Source organism: Pteronotus mesoamericanus, unplaced genomic scaffold, assembly GCF_021234165.1.
Source record: "Pteronotus mesoamericanus isolate MK-2021 breed Mesoamerican mustached bat unplaced genomic scaffold, CSHL_Meso_final contig_20, whole genome shotgun sequence".
NCBI lineage: Eukaryota > Metazoa > Chordata > Mammalia > Chiroptera > Mormoopidae > Pteronotus > Pteronotus mesoamericanus.
The window spans coordinates 65,434,906-65,458,655 of NW_026555085.1; the positions used below are offsets into that span (position 1 = coordinate 65,434,906).

The following is a 23,750-nucleotide window of genomic DNA, read 5'->3' on the forward strand; positions in this document are numbered from 1 at the left end:
TAGTTACAAGATTTATTAAATAAAAAAAGTTTGAAACATTTCAGCATTCATATTTTTATACAAGAAGTTTGTATGGTATCCATCTTCCAGTTCCCCTGGTAGTATTGGCCGTTTGCTGGCTTAAGTATGCTCACTTTTAAGTTTCAAGAACAAATCGCAGTAGGTGGAAACAAATACTGGAAACAGAACTTGTGAATTCAGTTCGGGGGCTGCTGAAAACAGTCAATGTAACAGCCATCTACAGGTACAGACATGAACCAAAAAGGTGCAATCCAAATTAAAAAAGAAAAATCATGCTTTGAAAAAGCCAAAAATGAGGCCACTGGTTTCTCAGAATAATACCAGTGCTTTTATGCTGATTTTCTAGTAAAATCCTCGCTCTGGGTCCTGAAGCTCTGTGGCCTAGGTTGGCCATGGTCTCCACATTAGCACCCACATGGTGTATGTACAGGGACATATATATTATATGTATTCATATTTATAAAAAAGAAAAAAAACCCAAACACCTGTCCTGATCGGTTTTTGTTAAAACATGAAAAAAAATTTTATTGTTTTAGACAAAGAGGCCACTTTTGGAAAATAATACTTTTTTTTTTTTTTAGTTGAATCAGGTAAAGACAGAGTTAAAATCACATAGGATTTGCATTTTTAAAAAAGGAAAGCATTAGGATTGTTGGCACTGGAGTAACTATTTACACTGAACAGAGGTTTGGCCTTTTACATAACATCGATACAATGCATTTTCCAAAGTCTGAGAAATAACAAGGTTCTGTCTCGTATGCTTCACAGAGGAGGTTCGGATTTGGGGACAAGTGAGGGCCATGGAAGTTCGTCAGCTTCAGAGTCACATGCAATCTGATCCTGGACTGTTCTCGCTGCCCCGGAGCAGCAGGCTACAGAATTGAAAGCTAATGGGGAGGGGGCGGAGGCCTCTGGGACAAGGCCTCTCTCTGCTGACCCGTGTCTTACAGGTTTTCGCCAGGCTGATACTGGGGCTCTGTGGCTGTGAAGTAGTCTTCCAGGAAGCCCTGTAAGTACTCGAAAGTGGGCCGTTCTTCCGGGTCCTTTTTCCAGCAGTGGATCATGAGCTCGTGCAGAGAGATGGGGCAGTCCTGCGGACAGGGCATCCGGTAGCCGCGCTCCACCTGCTCCAGCACCTCCCGGTTGTTCATGCCTGCAAAGACAGGGGCGGTGAGAGTGGGCGCCGAGCCCTGCAGCTCCTCTTTCTTCTCTTTGGAGCCTGCACATTAAACCATGTTGAGGGACCCAGGGTGGAACCCTGCCTTTAATAGGACACCACACCACTCAGAAATAAAAAAGGAACGCACTCCTGACACACACAAAAACCCAGATGAGGCATCTCAAAAGCGTTGTAAGTGAAAGAAGCCAGACACAAAAGGTAACATACCGTCTGATCTCATTTATATGAAATTCTAGAATAGGCAAAAACTACAGTGATAGAAAGCAGATCAATGGTTGCCAGGGGAGAGGGGGAGGGGAACTCCTGCTGAGGGGCTGCAGGGAGCGCTGAAGGGTGATGGGAATGTTCTCTATCAGCGGCCAGCACACCCGTCCTGCAAAGGCCAGGCAGTAAATATTTTGGGCTTCATGGGCTGCACGCAATCTCTCTTGCATATTCTTTTTGTTTTCTAACTCTTTAGAAACCTACAAAAAAACAGGGTGGAGCTAGATTTGGTCCACAGGCAGTACTCTGTCCTATATCCTGTATGTGGTGGAGTGACTGCTTATGTTTGTCAAAACTCATTGTGTTCTTAAAATTGCTGAATTCTATTGTATGTAAATTACGCTTCAATCAAGATGACAAATATGAATGAAGCAGACAAAGAAAATCCATGGGATGAAAAACACACTGTTCGTTGGATACAGCATCTACCAGCTCCATTTATGAACTTCATAAAATTAGCTTTCCTCCTGCCTTGGCAAGCTCTCGGTGCCCTGCTGTCCAAGATCTGCCATCATGCCACTGTGGCTGGGCACTGTCTGGCCCAGTGACCCCGAGGCACAGTCACTCTAATGGGGGGACAGGGCGTCCCCAGGGCCTGTGTTTACTGATGACCTTGGACAGGCCATCTATCATCTGAGACCTCTGTGACCCTGTGAGGCAGCTGCCTCAGGCTGAAACATCAGGCCGTCCGGCACTAACAGGAGGTGCTCTGAGAGACAGCTAACTCTTCGGAGAATGCAGCCTCCCCACATGTGGGCCTTTCTGACAGAACAGGAAACACACTTGGGGCGAGGTGCATGTCCTGACCCTGTTCCCAGTCACCGCCAGGCACTATTCTCTGGTTTTCCTTCCCTTTTGCGCCGCAGCACGTTCTGCCATCGCTTGCCAAGCTCTTGTATGTTTTTGCTGCTCCTTGGCGCTGAACCTGTTATCTGGACGCCCCCCTGTGACTTCTGACCCGGTTAGTTTACAAAAGCAAGAACCTAGTTTTAAGCCACACAGAAACCTAGATTTCTTTCCCTGTCTCTCAGGGGCATAACCGGCAGGACGGAGCATATGCATGTAGCAGCTCCCATTAAGTTTGGAGGAGGTGGTGACCTCAGCTAGAACCCTGTAAGCCTGTTCAGAGGAGCTGGGCCCAGAGCATGGCCCTGTCTCCCTGGGTAGGGGACACCCACACTTTGGGATCTGTTGCCAATTCTCTTTGTTTTGTTGTTACTTTTGGAGCTGGGTTTATCTTGGGTCCTGTGGCTGTCAACCATGGCCCTGTCAGTCACATGCTTGTGAAAATCCTCTTAGGATGCTTTCTTATTCTCTGCCACTCTAATTTCTTGAGGCGAAAAGGTCCATATATTATTCCCACTCTTTTGACCTAGGCCTTCCCTCTCATTTCGGGATGATCCTTATTTTAGTGAGAGAGGTTCGGCAAATGAGTCTGGGTCCCCTGCCCCCACACCATGCATGACTTTACAGGTGCCCTCTTCAGCTGGATGTTTGGTCAGCTCTGCGGCTAATTAGCTTAATTAGCTCCAACTGCTGAACACTCATTTTGAAAATTCGGGATGGGGCGGGGAGCTGGAGCAAGGGCAGGAACCTGGCGCTGTCCGGAGAACGTCCTGTAGCGCTCTGCACAAACAGGGCAAGGGACGGCGCCAGCATTTCCGTATCCACAGTCCACAAAGCCCGCAAGCTCTGGAAACCAAAAGTTCTGGTTACTAACTCACTTGGCAGCAAAACTGATCTGAACTGACCTCATTCGGACATAAAACCTGACCCAGTGTGTGGCCATTTACTGTTTCTATTTATTCATACATATTGCTGCAGAAGGAAGAATGCATCTGAACACAGAGTGCCGCTCCAGACTTCCCTAGGGTGTTATATAATGCATGGTCTACACACTGTATGGTCCTAAAAAAAGGAGTCTCATTCTGGAAGCACATCCGGTCCTCAGGGTTTTGGCTGGGAAGTCCTGGCAGAAGTGACAGCAGCCACCGCACTCCGGCCAGCCCAGAAAGGTTAGGAAGGGAGCGTAATCACATATCAGGACTGGCGTTCTCCAAAGTGTTTCCTTGGTTTCATAATATCTCAGAGGCCACATGGCCTGAAGCTGCAGAAATTCGCCACATTCCTGCCCTTGCCAGGGGCCTGCAGGAACGGGAGGACAGACAACAGAAGGTCTGAACCTCAGAAGGTCTGACAGGCCCTTCTGGAGGTTGTTACCGCCCTCCCCCCCAACACCTTCTACGGCTTTATTCTGGCACTGACACTGTCCAAAATGGCACCACAGAGTTTACGTTAATCATTCTCCTGTTGCTCTTGTGGAGCTTCTGTCAGTAAATGTTTCATTTCATTAAACAAAAACTACTCAAATGGAAAGACTTCATGTACTTTTTCAGAACTCTAAACTCAATCTCCAACACAGAAAGTTTGATTGACCACTTGGGTCAAGCCCATTTTTCCAGCGCTCTGGCCAAGCCGAGGGCATGGCAGACAGAACAGCTTGGCCCTCAGCGGCGGCCTGCTTCCTGGGCGGCTGTAGCCAGGGGACGGAGCTGTAACTTGGCAGGACGCTGGCAGCCCCACTCCGTCAGCTCACGGGTGTGCTCCTTCTCGTTCTTTACCTCCTTTCCTTTCTTCTCACGCTTCCTCTGCACAGGCCTCTCAAAGCATGGAGATCATATGTAATGAATTCCATGCAGTGGGCCAAACAGGAACATACTAATGACAGCTTTGCCAGAAAAATGGGGTATAAGACAATGTAGTTGGCTTATAAGGGCAATCTGAACGGGACTAGCTGGTTTCCAACCATCCACAAGCCAGAACCCACAGGCTGACCTGCAAACCTGCCATCACAGTTAAGAGATGCCCAACTTAGCAAGGCATAGCCTAGTTTTTGTTTCACGAACAACAGTCAGTTTAAATGGATTGTGTTCATATTAAAAAACAGTATGAGAATACAGCTATAAGAACTTTGAAAAATCATATTTATTTCAAGAATTTCTTTTTTAGCCAAAATGGATTTTACTCTGTATACTACTATAAAGATGAGCCCATTTCATTTTAGATGTTTTCATATTTTTGTTACAAAGAAAACTGTTATTTCCTCTCTTTTTTTTAGAAATCTTCACCTGAGGACATTTTTTTTCCCCCATTGATTTTTAGAGAGAGAGGAAGGGAGAGAGAGATAAGCATCAATGGAAGACAGAAGCATTGATCTGTTGCCTCCCATACCTGCCCAGACCAGGGATTGAACCTGCAACCTAGATATGAGCCCTGACTGGGAGTGGATGCCCTGAGTGGGAGTTTCAGTTATGGGATGACGCTCTAACTAACTGAGCCACATTGGCAAGGGTTATTTTCCCCTCTTTTAGCCACTTTTCCCAAGACGTTGGCTTTGTCTGTACCTGGGAGGTGAAGGGCAGGGACTGGGAAGGAAATGTACAGGAGCTTGGGTGCCTGGGCAGTGAGCAGAGCCTGGAGGGCCAGAGGCATGCTCGGAGAGGAGGGTCTTTTTATTGTACTTTTCTAAGTGAAGAAGCAGACAGTGAGAGAGGAGGGTGCTTGGGAATGATTTTCTTTTTTTCTTATTTTTAGTGAGAAGAATGCCAGGGGAGAAAGAGAAGACAGAAACTTTGAAATGTGACGTATGGGCCCTCAGCAGTGTGGCTCAGTTAGTTGGGCACTTTCCCGCAAAGCAAAAGGTTGCCGGTTCAATGGCTGGTCAGGGCACAGGCCTGGGTTGTGGGTTCAGTCCCCGTCAGGGTGCATATGGGAGGCAACCGATTGATATTTCTCTCTCACATCAATTTTTATCTCCCTCCTTTCTCTCTCCCTTCCACTTTCTCTAAAAATAAATAAACAAAATCTTAAAAAAAACAAACAAACCAAAAAACAAACCCTCCACGGTGTATGGGCATGTTTTTGGGAAGCACGGTCATCGACAGTCGGGGCCTCCAGGTTTCCCAGTGGGAGCTTCAACAGAGACCATTTCTCAACAGCAGGGCGTTTTCCGCCAGCCCCTGGTGTCAGAGCTCGGGAAGTGCCCTGTTCACAGTGTCCAGGCGTGTCCCGGTTCCCACCTTCCACGTCCGAGAAGGGCGCGAGGCCTTGGCCGAGCAAGTGCAGACACCCTGCCAGTTTTGCTCCGGCGCTGTCCTCCTCTGCCCCCACGGCAGGGCGTGGCCCTCCTGCTCCCCCATTGGAGTCGGTCAGCAAAGCGGCCGTTTCCATGGGTCACTCCCACAGGGCACAGTGCGGCGGCACTCGGTTCACAGACAACCTGTGTTGCCTTCTGTGCCCAGGTTTGCTTTCCAATCCCTCCTCCCCAGATCCTCCATGGCGGCCCCCCGTCACCATGGATTTTCAGATTTCAAACGTGGTCTGATGGCATCATTTCCAGTCGGTCTGCCCAAAACACTGCAGCTGAGATTCTCCAGCCAAGTGGACTGTACTCACTTCCTGCCATTATGATTCTATTATCCATTCTTAAATCATTTTGCTGGCTTCCTCTTGGTTTCCGAAATCAGGTCAAGCTTCCAACTCTCACTTTCCAACCCTTCCCGTGTCTGGTTGCCAACAGTGTCTATTTTCATGGGTGTGTGTTTTCTTTCTCTTCTCCCCTTTTGGTTTTTATCCCCTCTTTCAAACTTTCCTATTCCTCCTCTTTGAGCTACATATTAACTCAGTAGAGTCTCCCCTCTTTTTCTTTTGATTCTTTAGGGAAGAAAACACCCTTATTTTCATGAGCACAGCCACTTCACTGCTTCCAACTGCATCTCTCACTGTGTCTCTCGGCAGGTGACTCGACCTCCCTGGCCAGGTTCTCCATTTGTCAACAAAATACCTCAACATTCATTGTGCTTTCAACTGTTTGAAAAAAATATCTCATATCAAAGAAGAGAGTTTTGCTTTACAGCTTTCCATTTGTGCAGCTTCCTTATATGGATCTCAGAGGGCCCATCTCTGCACAATCAGGGGTTTTTAACCGTTACCTGTTCAAGTTTGCATCTGGATTTGACTGTGGGCTGCAAGAGCCTGATCTTTGTGCCATGTAAACAGCCGAGCACTTTAACAACGGCAGTGATGTTCAGGTTAGCAGACACCCAGGTGACTTTTGAAAACTGAGCTTTCCATTCAGAGGAAATGATCACCTATTGTGCGTAAGGCCTTCTGTCAGAGGCTCCCCTGGCTTCTCAGCACGGGCCCTGTAGGAAGCCCTTCTGTCTACTGTCTGTTAAGCAGTGCCGTGCTAGTGCCAGGAGGAAGGAAGCAGGACTAAGGTGATGGAGCTTACTTGGCACGAGCACCTGCTACCAGAGCATCATATGCCCTGCTTGTCTTACTGGGTAACAAGCAGGATACTTCAGGTTTTGGTATAGGACCAAAGTACACATTGTGGGCAGACAGACGCTGTTCAGAGGACAGATGAAAATAAAGGAATGACCTTGAGAATGAGATGGCACAATAATGATAAGCTTTGTTTCTCTTTTCCTGTCTTACCAGATAACTGCAGGTCAGCTATTTTTATTAAACCCACTGTATTAATAAGTACAGAAATGATGGCTACTCAGGTACCATAATACACCAAGGGTGTTTAAGGTAGATAATGCAGTATCATACAGGACTCCTTCGTCCCAGAAAAGGAGACGTGAAGGAGAACATGAGGTGTCCATGAGGAATGCCCTGGAAACGCACAGTGGAGAATGAGGAGCAGAGCACGGGGCCGAACACAGGACTCAGCAGCGGAAAATCCTCCCTTGCCTTCAGCTCCATCCTCTCTCCTCCTCTCATCAGCCGCTCTGGCCAAGAAAAGCCTTGTTGGGGGAGGTGCCAACATGACACCTGGGCACCTCAGGCAGGATTTCCTCTCTCAGGGACCACCATGAGCTGAAAGGAAATCCCAGAGGCCATGGATGGGCGCGTGGGGAAGGCAAGGGACAAAACCCTCCAGGCTACGATTTGAGGTGCTGTCCTGCTTTTCCATTCTCTTGGCCATTGAGTCCTAACCTCTAACCCAAGAAAAAGCTGCTCCCAAAGGCACCCTGTGCACAACAGGAACGAGGATGCTGGTGACGATGATGGGCTCTGGGCACCCAGGAACATCTGCCTACAGCTCAGGGCCGTAGAGTGTCTGAGTTGGGGGGAGGGAGGGCAAGGGCAAGACTTCTGGTTCTTTAAGGAAAGTACTATGGTTTTGCTAATTTCCCTTGCTTCTTCAAGTCATTATGAAGTGACTAGATGCATTCAAGAAAGTCAGGCAGCTGTCACTTGCTAAAAGATTGGAAAGTGCTTCAAATGCATGATAAATGTGATGTGTTTAGGAGGATGTTCAAGCTTTGCCAGATCCTGCCAAGCTCACAAAGCAGCTGTTCCTTTGAGAGCCAGGGCACAGTATGGCTGGGACAGTCTGCCTAGAATGGTGCTGGAACATTGCGTTTGAACTGACTACAGGGTCAGCTTCCCCAACAACCTTGAGGACAGAGACTATCTCATGCCTGGGAAAAGACATGCTTTGTTTATATGGGCAGATGATGGAACAGAGTTGAAATACGTTGAATTAAACAATCTTGCTTCAAAAACCTCATAGGCATGATCCACTTTTTCACTGTTCCTTCCATGCATCCATCCATCCATCCATTCAACCACCTACTTACACATACTTGTTGAGTCTACTACGGGGCAGACACTGTGCTGGGCATTGGGAACACATAAAAGGAGCTCCCTTTTCCTCAAATTGTTCAGACATACTGGAAAATACAGACACATCAAGGCTTCAAAAGAGCACAGCGTATCATGGAAGGAAGGAGAAGGGACACCCATGCAATCGGGACATGGAGGCGGCTACACAAAGAGGTGGTGTTTGCGTTGGGCTTGGAAGGACTCTGAGGCAGACAGTAAGGCTGAGAAGAGAGATCGGAATATGCAAGAGAGATCTCTTGGTGTGAAGGGCGAAGGTGTGGCAAGAGAAAAATCGTAAGTTAGACTATGTCACTCTTGCACTCAAAGCCCCTCAATGACTCCCATATCACTAAGAGTAAAAGCAAAAGTCCTAACAATGACCCAGGAAGCTCTGTCTGATCTGACCTGAGGCCTTTCATACCTCCTGCTCCTTCTTGCTCCAGTCACACCGGCCACTTTGCAGCCTTTCAGGGCCTTTGTGCCAACGACCTCGAAGGAAGGCTCCTGCCCCAGAGAGCCACCTGCCTCCTTCAGGCCTTTACTCAGATATCACCTTCCCAGTGAGGTCCTCTTTGCCACCCTTTCCTGACACCCTCTATCCTCTTCCTTCCTTGCTTTATTTTTCTCCATATCTATTACCACTGGCCAACACAGAATATATATTGCTTATTTATACTTATTGTGCATCTCTTGCAAGAAGTACGAAAGTTCATGAGGGCAGAAGTTTTTGTCCATTGGTTCGCTGCTGTATTCTTGGTGCCTGACAGTACCCAGCATATAGTAGGTGCTCAATAAATATTTGTGGACAGACTGAAGAAAGGGTTATTAAGGAGAACTATGCAAAACTAAGGCTTCTGGGGATTCTTTGGAAGGTAAAGGGAAGCCATGGACGTTTTTAATGAGGAGAGTAGAAGAGCCGGGTCTGCGTTTTCTTGGATAATAACTGGTGGTGACACTGATAGAATGGTGGCGGGGGAGGAGGAGGGAGGGGGGACTGAAGGCAGGAAGTCCCACGAAGACATCACTGTACGAGTGGATGACAGCTTGACAGGGGGCAGTGGCAGTGGAGGCAAAGAGGAAAAGAAAAATTTGTAGGTGAAATGACAGGTTAAAATCCGTAATGCTGATTTTATGCACGAGCACCACAAAATTGCTTTTTTGGGTGTGTTTCATTTCTCATATACCACAATCCCTCAGTACAAAATCAGCCCTGATCTCGGCGCAAAGAGTGGGTCTGAACCGCGGCTTACGGAGAAGCAGGCTGGACTGCTCTGCTGACAATGCGTTCAGGTCAGGCTGCTCCAGGGAATTTGTAAAGCGGAGCTGCCCTTGTCACACACCTCGAAAGCAGCCGTCTTGCCTGGTAGGGTGATGTGACTCCTCCCTGTTGATCTCAGTGTCACGTTTCAGTATTTTTTCTTTGGCTTTAGGGCTCTCATTCAATTAGAACTTGTCCTTCCCTTCCTTCTAATCCATTCCTTTCACGAAACTTGCTAACTAACCAAGCAATCCAATGTTTTATTGTCTCCTTATCCCTTTTGCCCTTCATTTGCTCACACCTCACATACTCCATTCTAAGTCCCTCCCCTGATTCTTACTCTGGACTTTCTTTCATGCTGGGCAGACATGCCTGGAAAGCTTTATAAAACCCATTTATAAGCCACCGCCTCCTCCCTCGACCTCCACCCTCACCTAGCAGCCAAAAGACCTTTTCTCTGTGTGAAGGCAACACAAGGCCATTCTCAGGTCGAAAAATGTACCACCACAGACCGTTTTTGAAAAACAAACAAACAAACACTAAACTTGAAAATATACTCTAGTCAACTGCGAAGTTACTACGTGGAGATGTCAGAATGGAAGTTCGGATGGACCGGGGCCGGGAGCCTGGCTGGGCCCACCAACAGGCAGGGGGACTCAATGCGGCCGAGAGGCACCGCCAGCAGCACACCCAGGCCAACGGGGCTACGCCAACAGCAGCAAAATTCGCAGAGGAGGGGCCTTCTTCCACAGTGACATTTGGATGAAGCTTAATGAAACTGTCTGTTCCTTAAGAATTGCTATCCTTCATTAAGGTAATAATCCTGTAATTGGAACCCTTCTGTAAAAGCCTCTCCCTGAAGAAGAGTTTACTGTGAAGTTCAGAAGTCCAATTAAATGTGATTACAGCTGTGTTAAAAAACAAAAACAAGAAGCACCCATGGTGAGGAACAGGCCTGGGGACAATTTTCTGTGGTGAAGAACAGCTTATGTCACTCCCCCGCTGACGCAGCGCCCTGGCCACCACTGCCAACCAGCCAGGCCCGGGGGCTCCCTGCGGCAGTGCGTGAGGCCTCTCGGGGTGCGCGCTGGCCAGCCTTCCCAGCTGCACCTCCAGGCTTCTTCGCACAGCCCTCCTCCCGGCTTGTTACCACAGCTCCCGAACGGGCGCCATCCGCCCCCCCGCCTGGGCACCTTCCCACCTGCCCGTCCTTGTCTGGGACATTTTTCCTTCTTCTTTGACTTGAGGAGGGAACCCTACCTGCCTTCTTCTCCATGAAGCCTCCCAGACACAGCCCTCTCTCTCTGCCACCCTCACAGAATTAGGGTGCCTATCAAAGCCCCCTGGACATCAGCAGGTGCTCAACATATGTAACTCTACATAATAAAGTGGACTTAGTTCTCCTTTCAGATCCATCTGCCATCCTCACAGGATGCTGAGTGAAAGGCCCCTTTCAGTGCCTGTGTATGTAGATACCTGGATCAGGTGCCTCTGACTCCATTATTAGAATTAAGATTCAGGGCTCATAGTGGATACATTCAAGTAATCCATCCCTTGGGGGCGATTTCCTCTAATAATAAATAAGTAACAAAAAAGGGCTGATTTCTTCCTGGATTTGATGCATATTTTATTTATCTGACTATAAGCTCCATGAGTGCAGGGACTACATTTATTTATTTGCTCACTGCTTTACCTGCAGCACCTGAAACAGTGTCTGGCTCCAGGAAGGTTCTAGTCAACGTTGGCTGAGAGTATGAATGTCTTATTTGTACTTATTTCCCAGGTAGAGCAAAATGCCTGGCACAGTTTACATTTACTGACGCTTTGCTGAATTAATGAATCCTAGTCCAAGCTGTAAAACAAGGCCATTTTCTTGATGCTAAAACCGAACTTGATAAAGGGCCTCTCCCTCAGAAGCACACACCTGCTTGCCTTCCTTCTCCGAGGCCCCTGCCCCCACCCCTTTGTCTTGGCTTCTGTGTGTCACCCTGAGAAACAAAAAGCAGCTTCTACGGCTAGAAGGAAAGGCTTCACAGAAATGCAAAACAAAATTAACCTTTTCCTCCCAACTGCATTTAACACACCAGGTGATTACAAACCTGGGGGGCTCAGGGAGAAATTAGTGCAAAATGCAGACAATAAAAAAAAAGGTCCCTTCACATCTGCAAAACCCCAAGACCTGCACATTTCCCCTTGAGAAGCAACTCAAAAGCGCCCAGCTGCGCTCCAGGCCCCTCCAGGGCAGCCCTTTCTTCCGAGCTGGTTGGCTACTCCCACTTGTGCACGCAGAGCAGCAGCCGCCCCAGCATCAATAAAGCTGACTTCCACCCGCATCTCTAAATGCCCAGTGCCGGAGCTTCAGAGACAGCGAATTTGTCAATTTTGACTCTGTGCCAACCTGGCTCTCCTAGGAGTCTTGAGGCTACACCAACCCAGAAAGAGAACCTCTTTCCTCCTCTGCATTTTCTGAAGATGACCAGAAACAATCAAAAATGAACAAAGGGATTACAAATTAATCTGCATTCACTGGCTCTTCTGACTGAAAAGACACCATTACAAATCCAGGATTTGCAAGAGACCTCAATTCCTTGTTAATCTCCACTATCATTTCCATCACTGCCTTTTTTATTATTTTTTTTAACGCTCCTTTCTTAGGCAGGGAATGTGGGGGAGCTGTGTTCGTTCTTCTCTCAGCAGTAACTGGAAAATATGTCCTTAACATTTCAGAAAGCAGATCGCCCCTGCACCATAACCACTAAAGCGTGGAGGTGAAATGGCACAAGTGTCCTTTATGTCACCATCTGTCTAAATTAATGAATTTAACCATGAATAACCTAAACCTGTGGTTCCTTTGGAGACTACGAATCAACCTGATCCTCAGGAAAATTCCAGGGCCTTAGGATCTCCAATTTCTTTACATTATACTTGGTTTTGCATAGCTTATTTCGACTGCTCAGGAATGGGCAGTGAGCGGCCTCAAAATCACGTTCCGCCTGCGCCTCTGCTCCCTCTGGCCATCTGGAGCGGGGCCTGCAGAGAGAACAGGTCCTGGCACCTTCCTGCCAGCCTCCCTCCATGGGTCAGTGCTACCGAGTAATCAAAAAGCAGTGGGGGCTTTTCTCCTTCTCTTTCTCAGACGTCTGCAAACTCTGCTCGGGCAGAGGTTCTGCCAGTGACATTTCTGCTCTGGGAGCCACAGACACACAGTCCTGCTGAGGGCGGAGGGGTTCCTTGAGCTGCGGTGGACCGAAGCACTCCTACCAGCTGCTCATGACACTATCCCTGGCACACAGTTCATGGTGGCTCTTTGTCTACATACCACACTGGCTCCTAGTTCTGCTTTTCTCTGGCCAAATACCTGCTTGTGTTCTTCAAACTCATGCTCAGCAGAAAGCTGAGGATGGGGCTTAGAAGGCACATGGGGTGAGGTTTTCCCAAGTCGCGTTGAGAGAACATCCAATCAGAGGCCCATTTCTGCTGGGTCCTGCGCTTACCTGGGTAGGGCACTCTTCCTTTGGTGACCAGCTCTGTGAGTAAGATTCCGAAAGACCACACGTCAGACTTGATTGTGAACCTCCCATACAGGGCTGCTTCGGGGGCCGTCCACTTAATGGGGAACTTTGCACCTGCAGAAAGAACACCTGGTTACTCGTCAAACAGAGAGCACTACACTGAGTATGGGGTTGGGGAGAAAAAGCACTTGGAAACTGCTCTCACAGGAGCAGGTTCACAGGAGGGATGGGAAGGAGGGAGCACAAGGAATAACTAGGACTGAGGAGCTGTGGGGTCTAGTCCTGGCTCTGTGACCTTAAGCAAGCCAGTTTAATTTTAATTTTCCCATCAAAGAGTTGTATGTCAAAGCATCTTTAAGCTCTGGCTTCTAGAATTTGAATCTATGATCACATCGAATGTCATAGATTGCGTCGGGAAGTGAATCTAACTTGTGAATTGGGAAACTATTTTATACACACACACACACACACACACGTGTATATATATGTATATACATACTTGCTTTGCAACAATGTTATATTTTAATAGATACACATAGCATTCAATCATGATGCTACCCTCATGAATTCTTTGATATATAAGACCATAGTTTATCCTTGTGAAGTACAGGAAACCAAATCAAACCACCAGCTTCTCCCAGGGCGGACACAATTCGCTGCAGCCCATGTGCAATGGCTCTGTTTCCCTCCGGCCTCTCACACCTACAGCAGAGAAATGATTTTGTTTCTGGCTGCTTCCCTCCCTACACTCTCTTTCTTCTCTCTACCCATTCCACCTGCTTAGTGGCCATCTTTAATTCTGGGATAGTTTTTTCTTCTGTACTGTGTGATCCCTTGATTACCTCCCTACCTTCCTCCAGCCAGCCAGAGAGGCTACTGTATAATGTTTGGTTTTTCAAAGAGCAGTCTTGTCTCCGTGACTATCTTATGAGCCTCTGATTTCCCAAGACCAAGGAGCAAATTTCAGGCCTAAGTCAGTAGGATTTTTTCTTTCAAATTTCACCCATCGTGAAAAGAATCCTCCCTCTAATCCAAAAGGAAGGTGGGGTCCACCCTGCTCTTTACAAGGCTAGATGTGTGAACAGGGAATTAGAGTGGATTCAGTAGCCTATGCTCCCACACATTCAGCTCAGCAATTACAAAGCAGTTCCATACATTTCATTGAGCAAACTAAAAAGAACTTTTACTACTGATGTAAACACAATTATATGTCTAAAGCATGTTAACTTAGGAGCTCCTAAAAAAATCATACAAAGGCTAAAAAAAATTAGAAATTTTCATAGTGCCTCCCATAAAAAGTCACAATACGCGAAATGGCGATGATTAAAATCTTTAAATTAGTATGGTGTTAATAACCAGAGATGTATGATAAATTACAGCAATTAGATTTTTGTTTTAAATACAGTACATGATAACATCTTTAGCAAATCTAACTGGAATTTTCTGGCAATATAATTTTCCTTTCCATCTCTTCTATGCCTGTGTGAAATGAAATTAAAAAAACCCTACTATTTCATTGTGTGGCATCTCACATTAACACTGGTGCAGAGAAGTTACTCTATAGTTTGCTTCTCCTTTCATTCTTTTAGTTATTTGTAATTAGCTGTTTCTCAAGCATAATTATTTATCTCTGTCCTTAAGGGCTGCATGATTCCACACAAGGCCTGGTATTCTTTGAACAGTCATTTGGTTTTAAAAGTTTCTTTCAAGGTATTCTTCTCACACTTCCTATCCTTGAGCATTCTGTTCACGCAGCTTTGGACTCTGAGCCGCTGGGATTAATGTGATAGATTTTCTTCAGTGTCAAGAACAGACTTTGCCCTGGACCAAACCTCAGCTGGAGTTCTCTCTCATTTCAAAGAATTAAAGGTATATTACATTTATTCCTATTTAAACTATCTCTTGAGCCAAATGGCTTGGAATTTATGTGCATCTTTGAAGCAAATAGAACACTCTTCTCTAGTGTGCAGACACAAATCCTGTAAATGAAATGACAAGCGAAGGAGCCTTTCTTCCCTTCTTGAAATCACTAAGGTTGGTGAAGGTGTGTGTGTTGCTGAAGGTAAACTGTTCAAAATTTTATAAAGGCATTTTGGATTTTTTGAGAGATAAATTACACCCCCCACCCCACCCCAGATCTCAATATATCAGTCAGTTGTGCTGTCTGCTTTATTTTCTCATCATAACATATACAATGAGAATTATGATATATAAAACTTGAAAAAATAAGTTAAAACAAAGGCAGTAATGGCTCTCTAATAGGAAATCATTTGTAGATAGGCATTTTGATTTAATAGCAAGAACTCGCTTAAATTTATTTTGTACTAGTTTTCTTTCTACCTAATGTATGTATACCTAATACATTTTGGAGGGGAGAAAATGAGGAATGTCTTTGTCCAATTTCTCCTACTTCTTTTTCAGCCTTAAAATAGCGGGTACTGTTGACAAAAGAAGGTTCTCGAAAGATAGCTCAGGTTTTCCTTTTCAAGGAGGATAAAGATTAATAAATTAAAGCAGCTATAAACTGTTAACCATTAATGAAGGTGTTAACCAGATAACGAATCTGTGCTCACTCTTACCTTCATCTCATTACCTCAACTTCCCCTCACGCTGTTTTCCCACCTCCTGAGGGCACCGATGCAGCTCCGCCTGGGGGACAATTCACCGGGGGTTTTGGGCAGGGGTCTTTGGAAATGGCTGTGCAGGCTCCACACGGCAAACCCTAGTCTGTGAGAAGGCCATCCAGTGTCCCGCCTACACAATCCCACAGGTAGCCCTGCTGGGGGCTGTGGGGGGCTGCCTTGGGTGGAGTTGGGGAAGCTCAGAAACCCAGAAGGGAGGAGCTCCTGGGTGCAAATGTTGCCTTTTCCTTGAAAGTAAAGTCCTGCCCCCTCAGACTTTTTGCACAGATGTTGTGGCAGGCATATAGTCAGGATCAAAGTTGTCTTCTACACAGCATGGGTTTGTAGGAAAAAGGAGACAATGTCAGGAGACCTACACCATGGTGAACTTGGTATTGTTATGTAATCAGCTGACTCTTCTGGAAATTCTCTTGTTTGGGAGCAGGGTTCAGATACCAATGCAATTTCCTCTCCTCTTCACTGTACTGGAGGAAATGTAGCAAACTAAGCAGGTGTGATGAACTAAAAAGAAAAGGCATTACTATCGCTTTAGTTTTTATTTCTTACTGAATTACTTCAACAGTTCAGGATTCTTTTAAGCCAACAGACAAAGGCCATACATCATATACACGATGGATGTGTGTTTATGTGTGGACTTGAAAGCATCCTTTCCATGCGATGCCTGCCAGGCAGTGTGTGCAGAGTTCACCGCCTCCCAAGGTAAACTCACTGCTGACAGCTTGACCTGGTCCTGCCACTGGGGCCCGCGTCCTGGAACCGCCAGAAACGTAGACTGTCTTTGTACTTTAGTCATTTACTTCCCTGGAATAGTACTGAGGACTGATTAGCCTTGCTCTGAATCATTTCCTGTGGTGAGGAAACATACCATGTTTTAAATAATAATTTCTGATACACACCTCAGTGCTGTTTCTCTAAATTCTGTTGAGATGTGAGATGAGTGGTCATAAACTTCCTGTAACAACAGGGGACCTTACTCACGGTTATCTTAATTCCAATGACACCTGCATTTCTATCACCAGATGGGACCTCCCTCCCGAGCTCCTGACCTCCTCAGTATCTCCACTGGGAGGTCTCAAAGGGCCTCTCAAACACAACATCCAGAATTTATCTTTCCCACAATCCCGCTCCTCGTTCAGGGTCTGCTGCCTTGTAAACCGCCTGGCTGATGACAGCAGCCTGCCGAGCATCCTCCTGATCGGGACGCTGCGCCGATTTGCTCTTCGCGGGGCACTCAGGTAGCAGCACTGAGCTGCCTAGAGAAGGAGCTCGATAAATCTGCACTGAGTCATCTTGGGCCCCTGCTGCTTTATCATTCTCCACACACTGAGTCCACTTCACTGTCCTCACTGCAGTCCTCGCTTGTGCACGGTCACCTGCCCGGGCTCCTGCAGTGCACTTCCAATAGGGCGCACCGGCACAGTCTGGTCCCTCCCCCTACTTTTCCAGCCTCTTCCGATGATCCTGGACCTACGTTCCTTTGCCCTGAAGCCCCACCCCCAGCCTCCCATTGACCTATGACTGCTCTTCTTACCTGTTGCAGGGCCACGGGACAGGTTGTTCTCTTTGCCTAAAGTCCTCCCCCGATTCCCATCCCAAGGCTACGCCTGCCTCTCCTTTGTTCTCGGCCTGTTACTTGCGCAGGGAGCCTTTGCCTGAGCACCAAGACTGGGCTAGATTCCCTGGCTGTGCACCACCGGGTTGTCTCGTTCTTTGCAGCTGTGACCCTCCCAGTGCAATGAATACTTTATAGGTATCCCCCACTTTCGAAACTTTGCATTATGCCACTCTGCTTTCACAAAAGACCTACATTAGTACCTGTTTTGGCTAACTGAAAGAAATCCGAAGAGGATTTTCGCTTTGACAAAAAAAGGCGAAGAGCAAAAATAGCGTTGCTGTTTGTTTTGCCGTGAGCGTTTCTTTCGGAGGCAGCACCCAGAGCAGCAGGCGCGGCCGCCACACTCCTTCCCGGGGAGCCTCGCTCAGCATCTCTCAGCACGAAGCCGCCAGGGCTCCGAGCTGTGTCTGCGAGCGCCTGGGCTTGATCTCGATTTATTTTGTGCATACGTTAGCAAGTGTGTCCCGAGGTAACTGCTTCTTTGCTTTACGCCATTTAGGCTTACACAGGGTTTCACAGGAACAGTCTATTTTCTGGTAGTGGGAGAAGCCTGGGGTTGTCTGAAACGAGCCCCTCTCGATATATCGATACTGTCTTTGGGACCAGGAGCATGTTTTTGTGGATGGCCACCGTATCTCTAGGATTGAGCCCAGTGCCTGAGACACAGGAGCAACCAGAGAAAGAGGTATTGAGTGAATGACTCACTGGGTAGCTGAGAGGCCCTGTTAGCCTTTCCTTCCAGGTTGCTCCCCAGTTCTTCACAGTGCTTATTACTGATTTCCTCCTCTCTGGTGAGTCCCCCTCTCCTTGTCCTCAGTGACTAGTGTCACTGTCTGTCATGAGCTGGGTGCCCTTTTAAGGGTCAAACAACTGCCACTACAGTCAGAAAGCATCTGTTACACACTAGTGAAACGACAACACCTGGAAAACCCTGTGTTTTTAGTGTCAAATGAAGTGTGTTTAGATCCTCTTTGGGTCTGAGTGAAACTCTCTGAGGTGGAGGGAACCCCGGACTTTGCTGTGAGGAGCAGGGGGCCCAGTCCACTGGGCCTGTAGTTGGGGGGTTTGTATCAGCGGAAAGATGAGGTGGCCAGAGGCCCAGGGAGCGCTCACAGCAAAGGAAAGCGGAAAATCCTTTCTTAATACACTACGGGGAAAGACACAGGGCCATGGTCTGTCTCATTTAAAATAATGTTGATAATCATCTATGCCTTACGTGAGAGAATGGAGAGGTTTTGTGGACTTAACTCTCTCAGTTACCAACATTTTTCCGCAAAGTACAACAAAAACCCCACTCACTATTGCTGGGCTGGTTTTGTTTTTTCTCTTCCTCCCATAAATATTTCTGTACTTTCCCCACATGCTTGGCACTGTGCTCAGTGCTGGAGTGAACTCGATCTCCAGCTCTCATGGAGATTGCGGCTTAGTTTGGGAAGGAGATAAAATAAATGAGTGGCCATTACTTATGTCAGACAGTGACAAGTGCTGTAGAGAATAATAAAATGAGCTATAAGGGCAGATCTGTGGGGCTTTGCAAGCCACACTAAGAACTCTGGATCCCGGGAAAGCCTTGGACTTGCGGTGTGTGTTCCCAGAGATGAGTGATGTAGAAGCTCGTAGTGCCACTGTCTTCCGAGACCTGGGGGTTGTGGTTTTGCCCAAGAAGGTACCTCCAAGATGGAGGCATAGATAAACATGGTTTGCTCCTCACACAACCACATCAAAGTTACAGCTAAACTATAGAACAACCATCACTCAGAATCGGCAGAAATCAAGTTGAATGGAGGTCCTGCAACCATGGAATTAAAGAAGGCACATCCATCCACACTGGTAGGGGGGTGGAGGGGCAGAGATGTGGAAATGTGGAGATGCAGAGACGCAACGCAGGCTTTTCCCACACCCACGGGTGGAAAATAAAAAGCAGGAGGGATATCTTGGGAGCAGGGGTCCCAGTCCCACACCAGGCCCCCCAGCCCAGGGTTTCAGTGCCTGGAAGATTAATCCCTGTGGCTTTTTGCTGTAAAAACCAGTGGAGAATGAGTTGGTGGAAGAAACTCCTGGATTCCCAGGCAGCTACTCTAAAAGATCCCGCACATGGATTTACTCAGACTCACTCCTGCTGAGCTCCAGCACTGGGCCAGCAACTTGAAAGGCACCAGTGACATATGGGGGAGGAAATGAAGTCTCTAGCAGGAGGGCAAGAGCTGGCGGACAGCTTTCTTCAAGACAGAACTACCGGCAGAGACCATTGCTCCTCTTCTGAGCCCTCCCCGCACAGAGCCACAGAGCGTGGCAGGCACCATGTCTGAGACGCCATCAACCTGGCTCACACTGTTTGCCCCACCCCGGCGATTCTCTAAGACTCTGTCCGATCCAACTTATAGGCCCAACCAAGTGGTTAACAGTGGCTTTTCCATATGAATGACTTGTCTTGGTACATGCTTCTGAGCTTCCTAAATCCTCTCAAACAAGCAGCAGCTGGCCTCAGTGAGTGCCCTGTGTCTTGCTAAGTGGCCCCAGGCCCAGCACTAGCAGCAGCTGGCCTTGGTTCACAGCCTGGCCTCGCTAGAGCACCTCCAAGCCCAGAACAAGGAGCAGCCAGCTGCAAATCGCTTTATATTTTATGCCAAGTGGCCCCAGATAGAACACAAGTGGGCAACACAGCCCTGCTGAAGTAAGCCCTGCTCTGTGGAGTGGGCCCCTGCACAGCTGATCCTCCTAAGAGGGTGGAGGTTGGTGGTCAGTGGTCACAGCCAGTCCTTGCAGCTGACTGGCCTGGGTAAATCCCTCCCATTGACCTGCCAACAGCAATCAAGGCTCAACCACAAGAGGAGGGTATACTCGCCTACATGAAGGGTGCACCTCAAGTACCCAGCTTAGGTGACAGGGGAGGCTGTGCCATTGGACCATAGAGGACACCTACTATGTTAGGCCCTACTGCCAAGACACAGAGTCAGAGCAACTCTCCCTAATACATAGAAACAAACACAGAGAGGCTGCCAAAATCGGAGATAAAGAAACATGGCCCCAATGAAAGAACAGAGCAAAACTCCAGAAAAAGAACTAAACAAAATGGAGATAAGCAATCTTTCAGATGAAGAGCTCAAAATACTGGTTGTAAGGATGCTCAGGGAACTTAGTGAGGACCTCAAGAGCATAAAAAAGATCCAGTCAGAAATGAGGGATACACTAATTGAAATAAAGAACAATTTACAGGGAATCAATAGTAGAAGCGATAAAGCTGAGAATCAAATCAATGATTTGGAACATAAGGAAGCAAAAAACAACCAACAAAAACAACAAGAAGAAAGAAGAATCCAAAAAGAATGAGGATAGTATAAGGACCCTCTGGGGCAATTTCAAGTGTTCCAAAATTTGCATCATAAGGGTGCCAGAAGGAAAAAAGAAGGCGCAAGAAATTGGAAAAAAAAATAATTAAAGAAAACTTCCCTAATTTGATGAGGGAAATAGTCATACAAGTCCAGGGAACAAAGAAAGTCCCAAACCAGATGGACACAAAGAGGACCACACCAAGACATATCATAATTAAAATGCCAAAGGTTAGAGATAAAGAGAGAATCTTAAAAGCAGCAAGAGAAAAGTAGTTAATTACCTACAGGGGAGTTCCCATAAGACTGTCAGCTAATTTATGAAAAGAAATTTTGCAGGATAGAAGGGACTGGCAAGGAATATTCAAAGTGAGAAAAAGCAAGGACCTGTAGCTGAGATTACTCTATCCAGCAAAGCTATCATTTAGAATTAAATGGCAGATAAAGAGCTTCCCAGACAAAGTATCGCTAAAGGACTTGATCACCACCAAATCATTATTCTATGAAATGCTAAAGGGTCTTATTTAAGAAAAAAAACTATGAACAATAAAATGGCAATAAATACATATTTATCAACAATTGAATCTAAAAGAACAAACTAAGCAAACAAGCAGAAGAGAAACAGAAGCATAGATATGGAGAACAGTTTGATTGATGGCTGCCAGATGTGTGAGGGACTTGGGGGAATAGGCAAAAAGGTGAAGAAATTAAAAAGCACAGAACAGCCACGGGGATGTAAAGTACAATACAGGAAATGGAGAACCAAAGAACTTACATGCATGACCCACGGACATGAACAAGGTGTTGGGATGGCCTGAGGGAGTGGGGGGTGCTGGGTGGAGGGGGGCAAAGGGGGGAAAACTGGGACAACGGTAATAGCATTATCAATAAAATACAGTCTAAAAAACAAACAACAAAAAAAGAACTTTGGATCCCACCCTAAGTGTGATGAGAAGCCAGTGGAGCTTGTGAGCGGAGGGAGAGGACGTCCCCCCTCATTCTTTTTCCTTGTCTTTGAAACATGGAAGATAACATATTATTACCTTGAGAACGATTTGTGATGAGACAGAATGTGAAAAGCATTTTGACTTTTCAAAACTCTCAAAAAGCATCGTGACATTTCAAGGCCCATGGGTGTCTGTTAGCAATTAGCAACTGGTTAGATTATGCTTCTATTGTTACTTCTGTCATCATGTTTATTTAACTCATGGTAACTCTAGGCATATTTGTGCTATTTTTGCCCACTTTTCACATTTGAATAATACTAATAATCTCAGGGACAAAGTAGTAAAACGGCATATTCCAACACTTTGTAAAGCTCAAACGTTTCTATGAGAAATGTTCTTCCCTGATGTGCTTCCTTTCTTTCCAAACGTTTCTTTTGTTCCGCTGTCGGCTCTTCTTCATTCTCCCACTCTTAATTACAATCGTCGGAGGCACCTCGGTGTTGCAGACTTCTCTCTCTGCTCACTCCCTTGGGGGACACACCCTCCCTCATGGCTAACCCTGTCCATCATATCTCTAAGTCAATGGGGCTGGATCCACTTACACAGACTTTGTCTCTCACCTGAAGGCTTCTCTTTCGATTTGCCAATGTCTAAGGGACAAAATCTCAAATGTGACAATTATGAATCTAAATTGAGTTTTCATCAAATCATCTTACTACGTTTAAGGCATTTTATTATAAAGGAGATTCCTGAAACGGGGAAAATATGTTACTAAATGACTGACATAAAGTTTATTCTCACTTCAATATTTTAGGAGGCAAATGGAGTCGCTTTCCACTCTCTCCCTTCTGCGGGGCTCAGATCACCACTCTGCCAGGCTTCAGGGTGAAAAACCTGAAAGTGGGCTGGGATTTTACCTTTTCCTTAAACATCGGTTCTGATCCACAACCAAGGTCTATTTTTTCCCTCTTTGACACAGCTCTCAAATTTGCCCTGTCTTGTTGAAGCTCTCTGCCAACACCTGGCTTGGGTCCTCATCCGTCTGTTAAGTCCTCCTTCCATGGGATGCTTCCTTCAGCTCATTGTCCACCCAACTACAATTGATGGCACAGGTCCACCTTTACGTGGATTTTTACAATAGATCCACATAGTTCAAACCTGGGTAGCTCAAGGGTCAACTCCATGGTTGGGAATCCATGTTTTTGGAGGGCTGACTGTAATTATACATGGATTTTTGATGATGTGGGAGGTCAGTGCGCCAACCCCCACATTGTTCAGGGTCAGCTGTAATTGCTTAAAACCCAAGCTTCATAATACCCCTACCCCAAACATACAGTGGGCTCCTACTGCATTAAATCAAAATCCCCTACCTGGTTTTCATGAACCCACATATCTATTCAACTTTGGTTCTTGCTACCCCAAACACTGTTACTCTAGTCTAGTTTGCGTTCCCATAACCTGTACCTGCACTTGGCACAATCATTCTCGCTTTTTATACATTAGCTTGTTCTAAATGCTATCTCTCCTTCCAACTGCTTAGCTAAAGCCTATTCAGCTCAAGTCCCACTTCCTTCATGAAGTCATGTGATTACTCATTGGTCTCTGCAACACTCTTGGGGCCAATGTTGCAAACGACAGTTTAATCCTTTGCAATGGTAGGTTCCACAATAGCTAAACATATACCGAGTGCTTACTGTCAGGCATCACGCTAAGTGCTTTACACACAAAAAGGTGGTATCAGTAATAGGCCTGTTCTATAGATGAGAAAACTGGACACGAAGAGGTAAAATGACATGCCAAAGGAGAGGTGGAAGTGGGATTTGAACCAAGGGAGTCTGGCTCCAGAGCCCACACGGTTGAACACGATACACTGTGCTGCCATTTCTATGTCTCCCACATGTCTTTCTACCAGCTCTACATGTGTGTTTTTTAAAAATCTCTTTAAACAGAATGTAAGTTCTTTGAGGTTGGAGACCATATTTTACAATTCGGTTCCTCTACAGTACTTTGGTTGAGGCTGGTAAAACAGTAACTGTTCAATAAATGCTTTAGCTGGCTAAAGGGCCAACCCAGCGATGTAGCTAACACTCTGATGACCAAAGAAATTCTCTTCCTTTACACCGATTCAATCAAACAGAACAAAGAAAAGAGTGACAATGCAGCAGTGTAACAAACTGATAGTCACACTCTAGGACAGTCTGACTGAATGCGCTCACTTTTTAAGTGAAAACAGGCTGATGAGCTAAATTCATCATATCAGGATGGCTCATCCCAACCCCAGGCACTCTGTTCCCATTAGTGAAG

General features: G+C 46.5%; 1 protein-coding gene across 4 annotated transcripts in view; it reads right to left on the bottom strand.

Moving 5' to 3' along the window:
* Window positions 1-519: 519 nt before the first annotated feature.
* The window catches only part of FYN (FYN proto-oncogene, Src family tyrosine kinase), a 199,165-nt gene continuing 175,934 nt past the window's right edge, over window positions 520-23,750 (bottom strand). For all 4 annotated transcript variants that reach the window (XM_054569842.1, XM_054569839.1, XM_054569841.1 and 1 more), the window contains 2 exons: window positions 12,896-13,027; window positions 520-1,174 (listed from right to left, as the gene is read on the bottom strand). In XM_054569842.1, coding sequence (XP_054425817.1) covers window positions 966-1,174; window positions 12,896-13,027 — 341 coding nt within the window. In that variant the 3' untranslated portion in view covers window positions 520-965. The remainder of the gene's footprint in view (window positions 1,175-12,895; window positions 13,028-23,750) is intronic.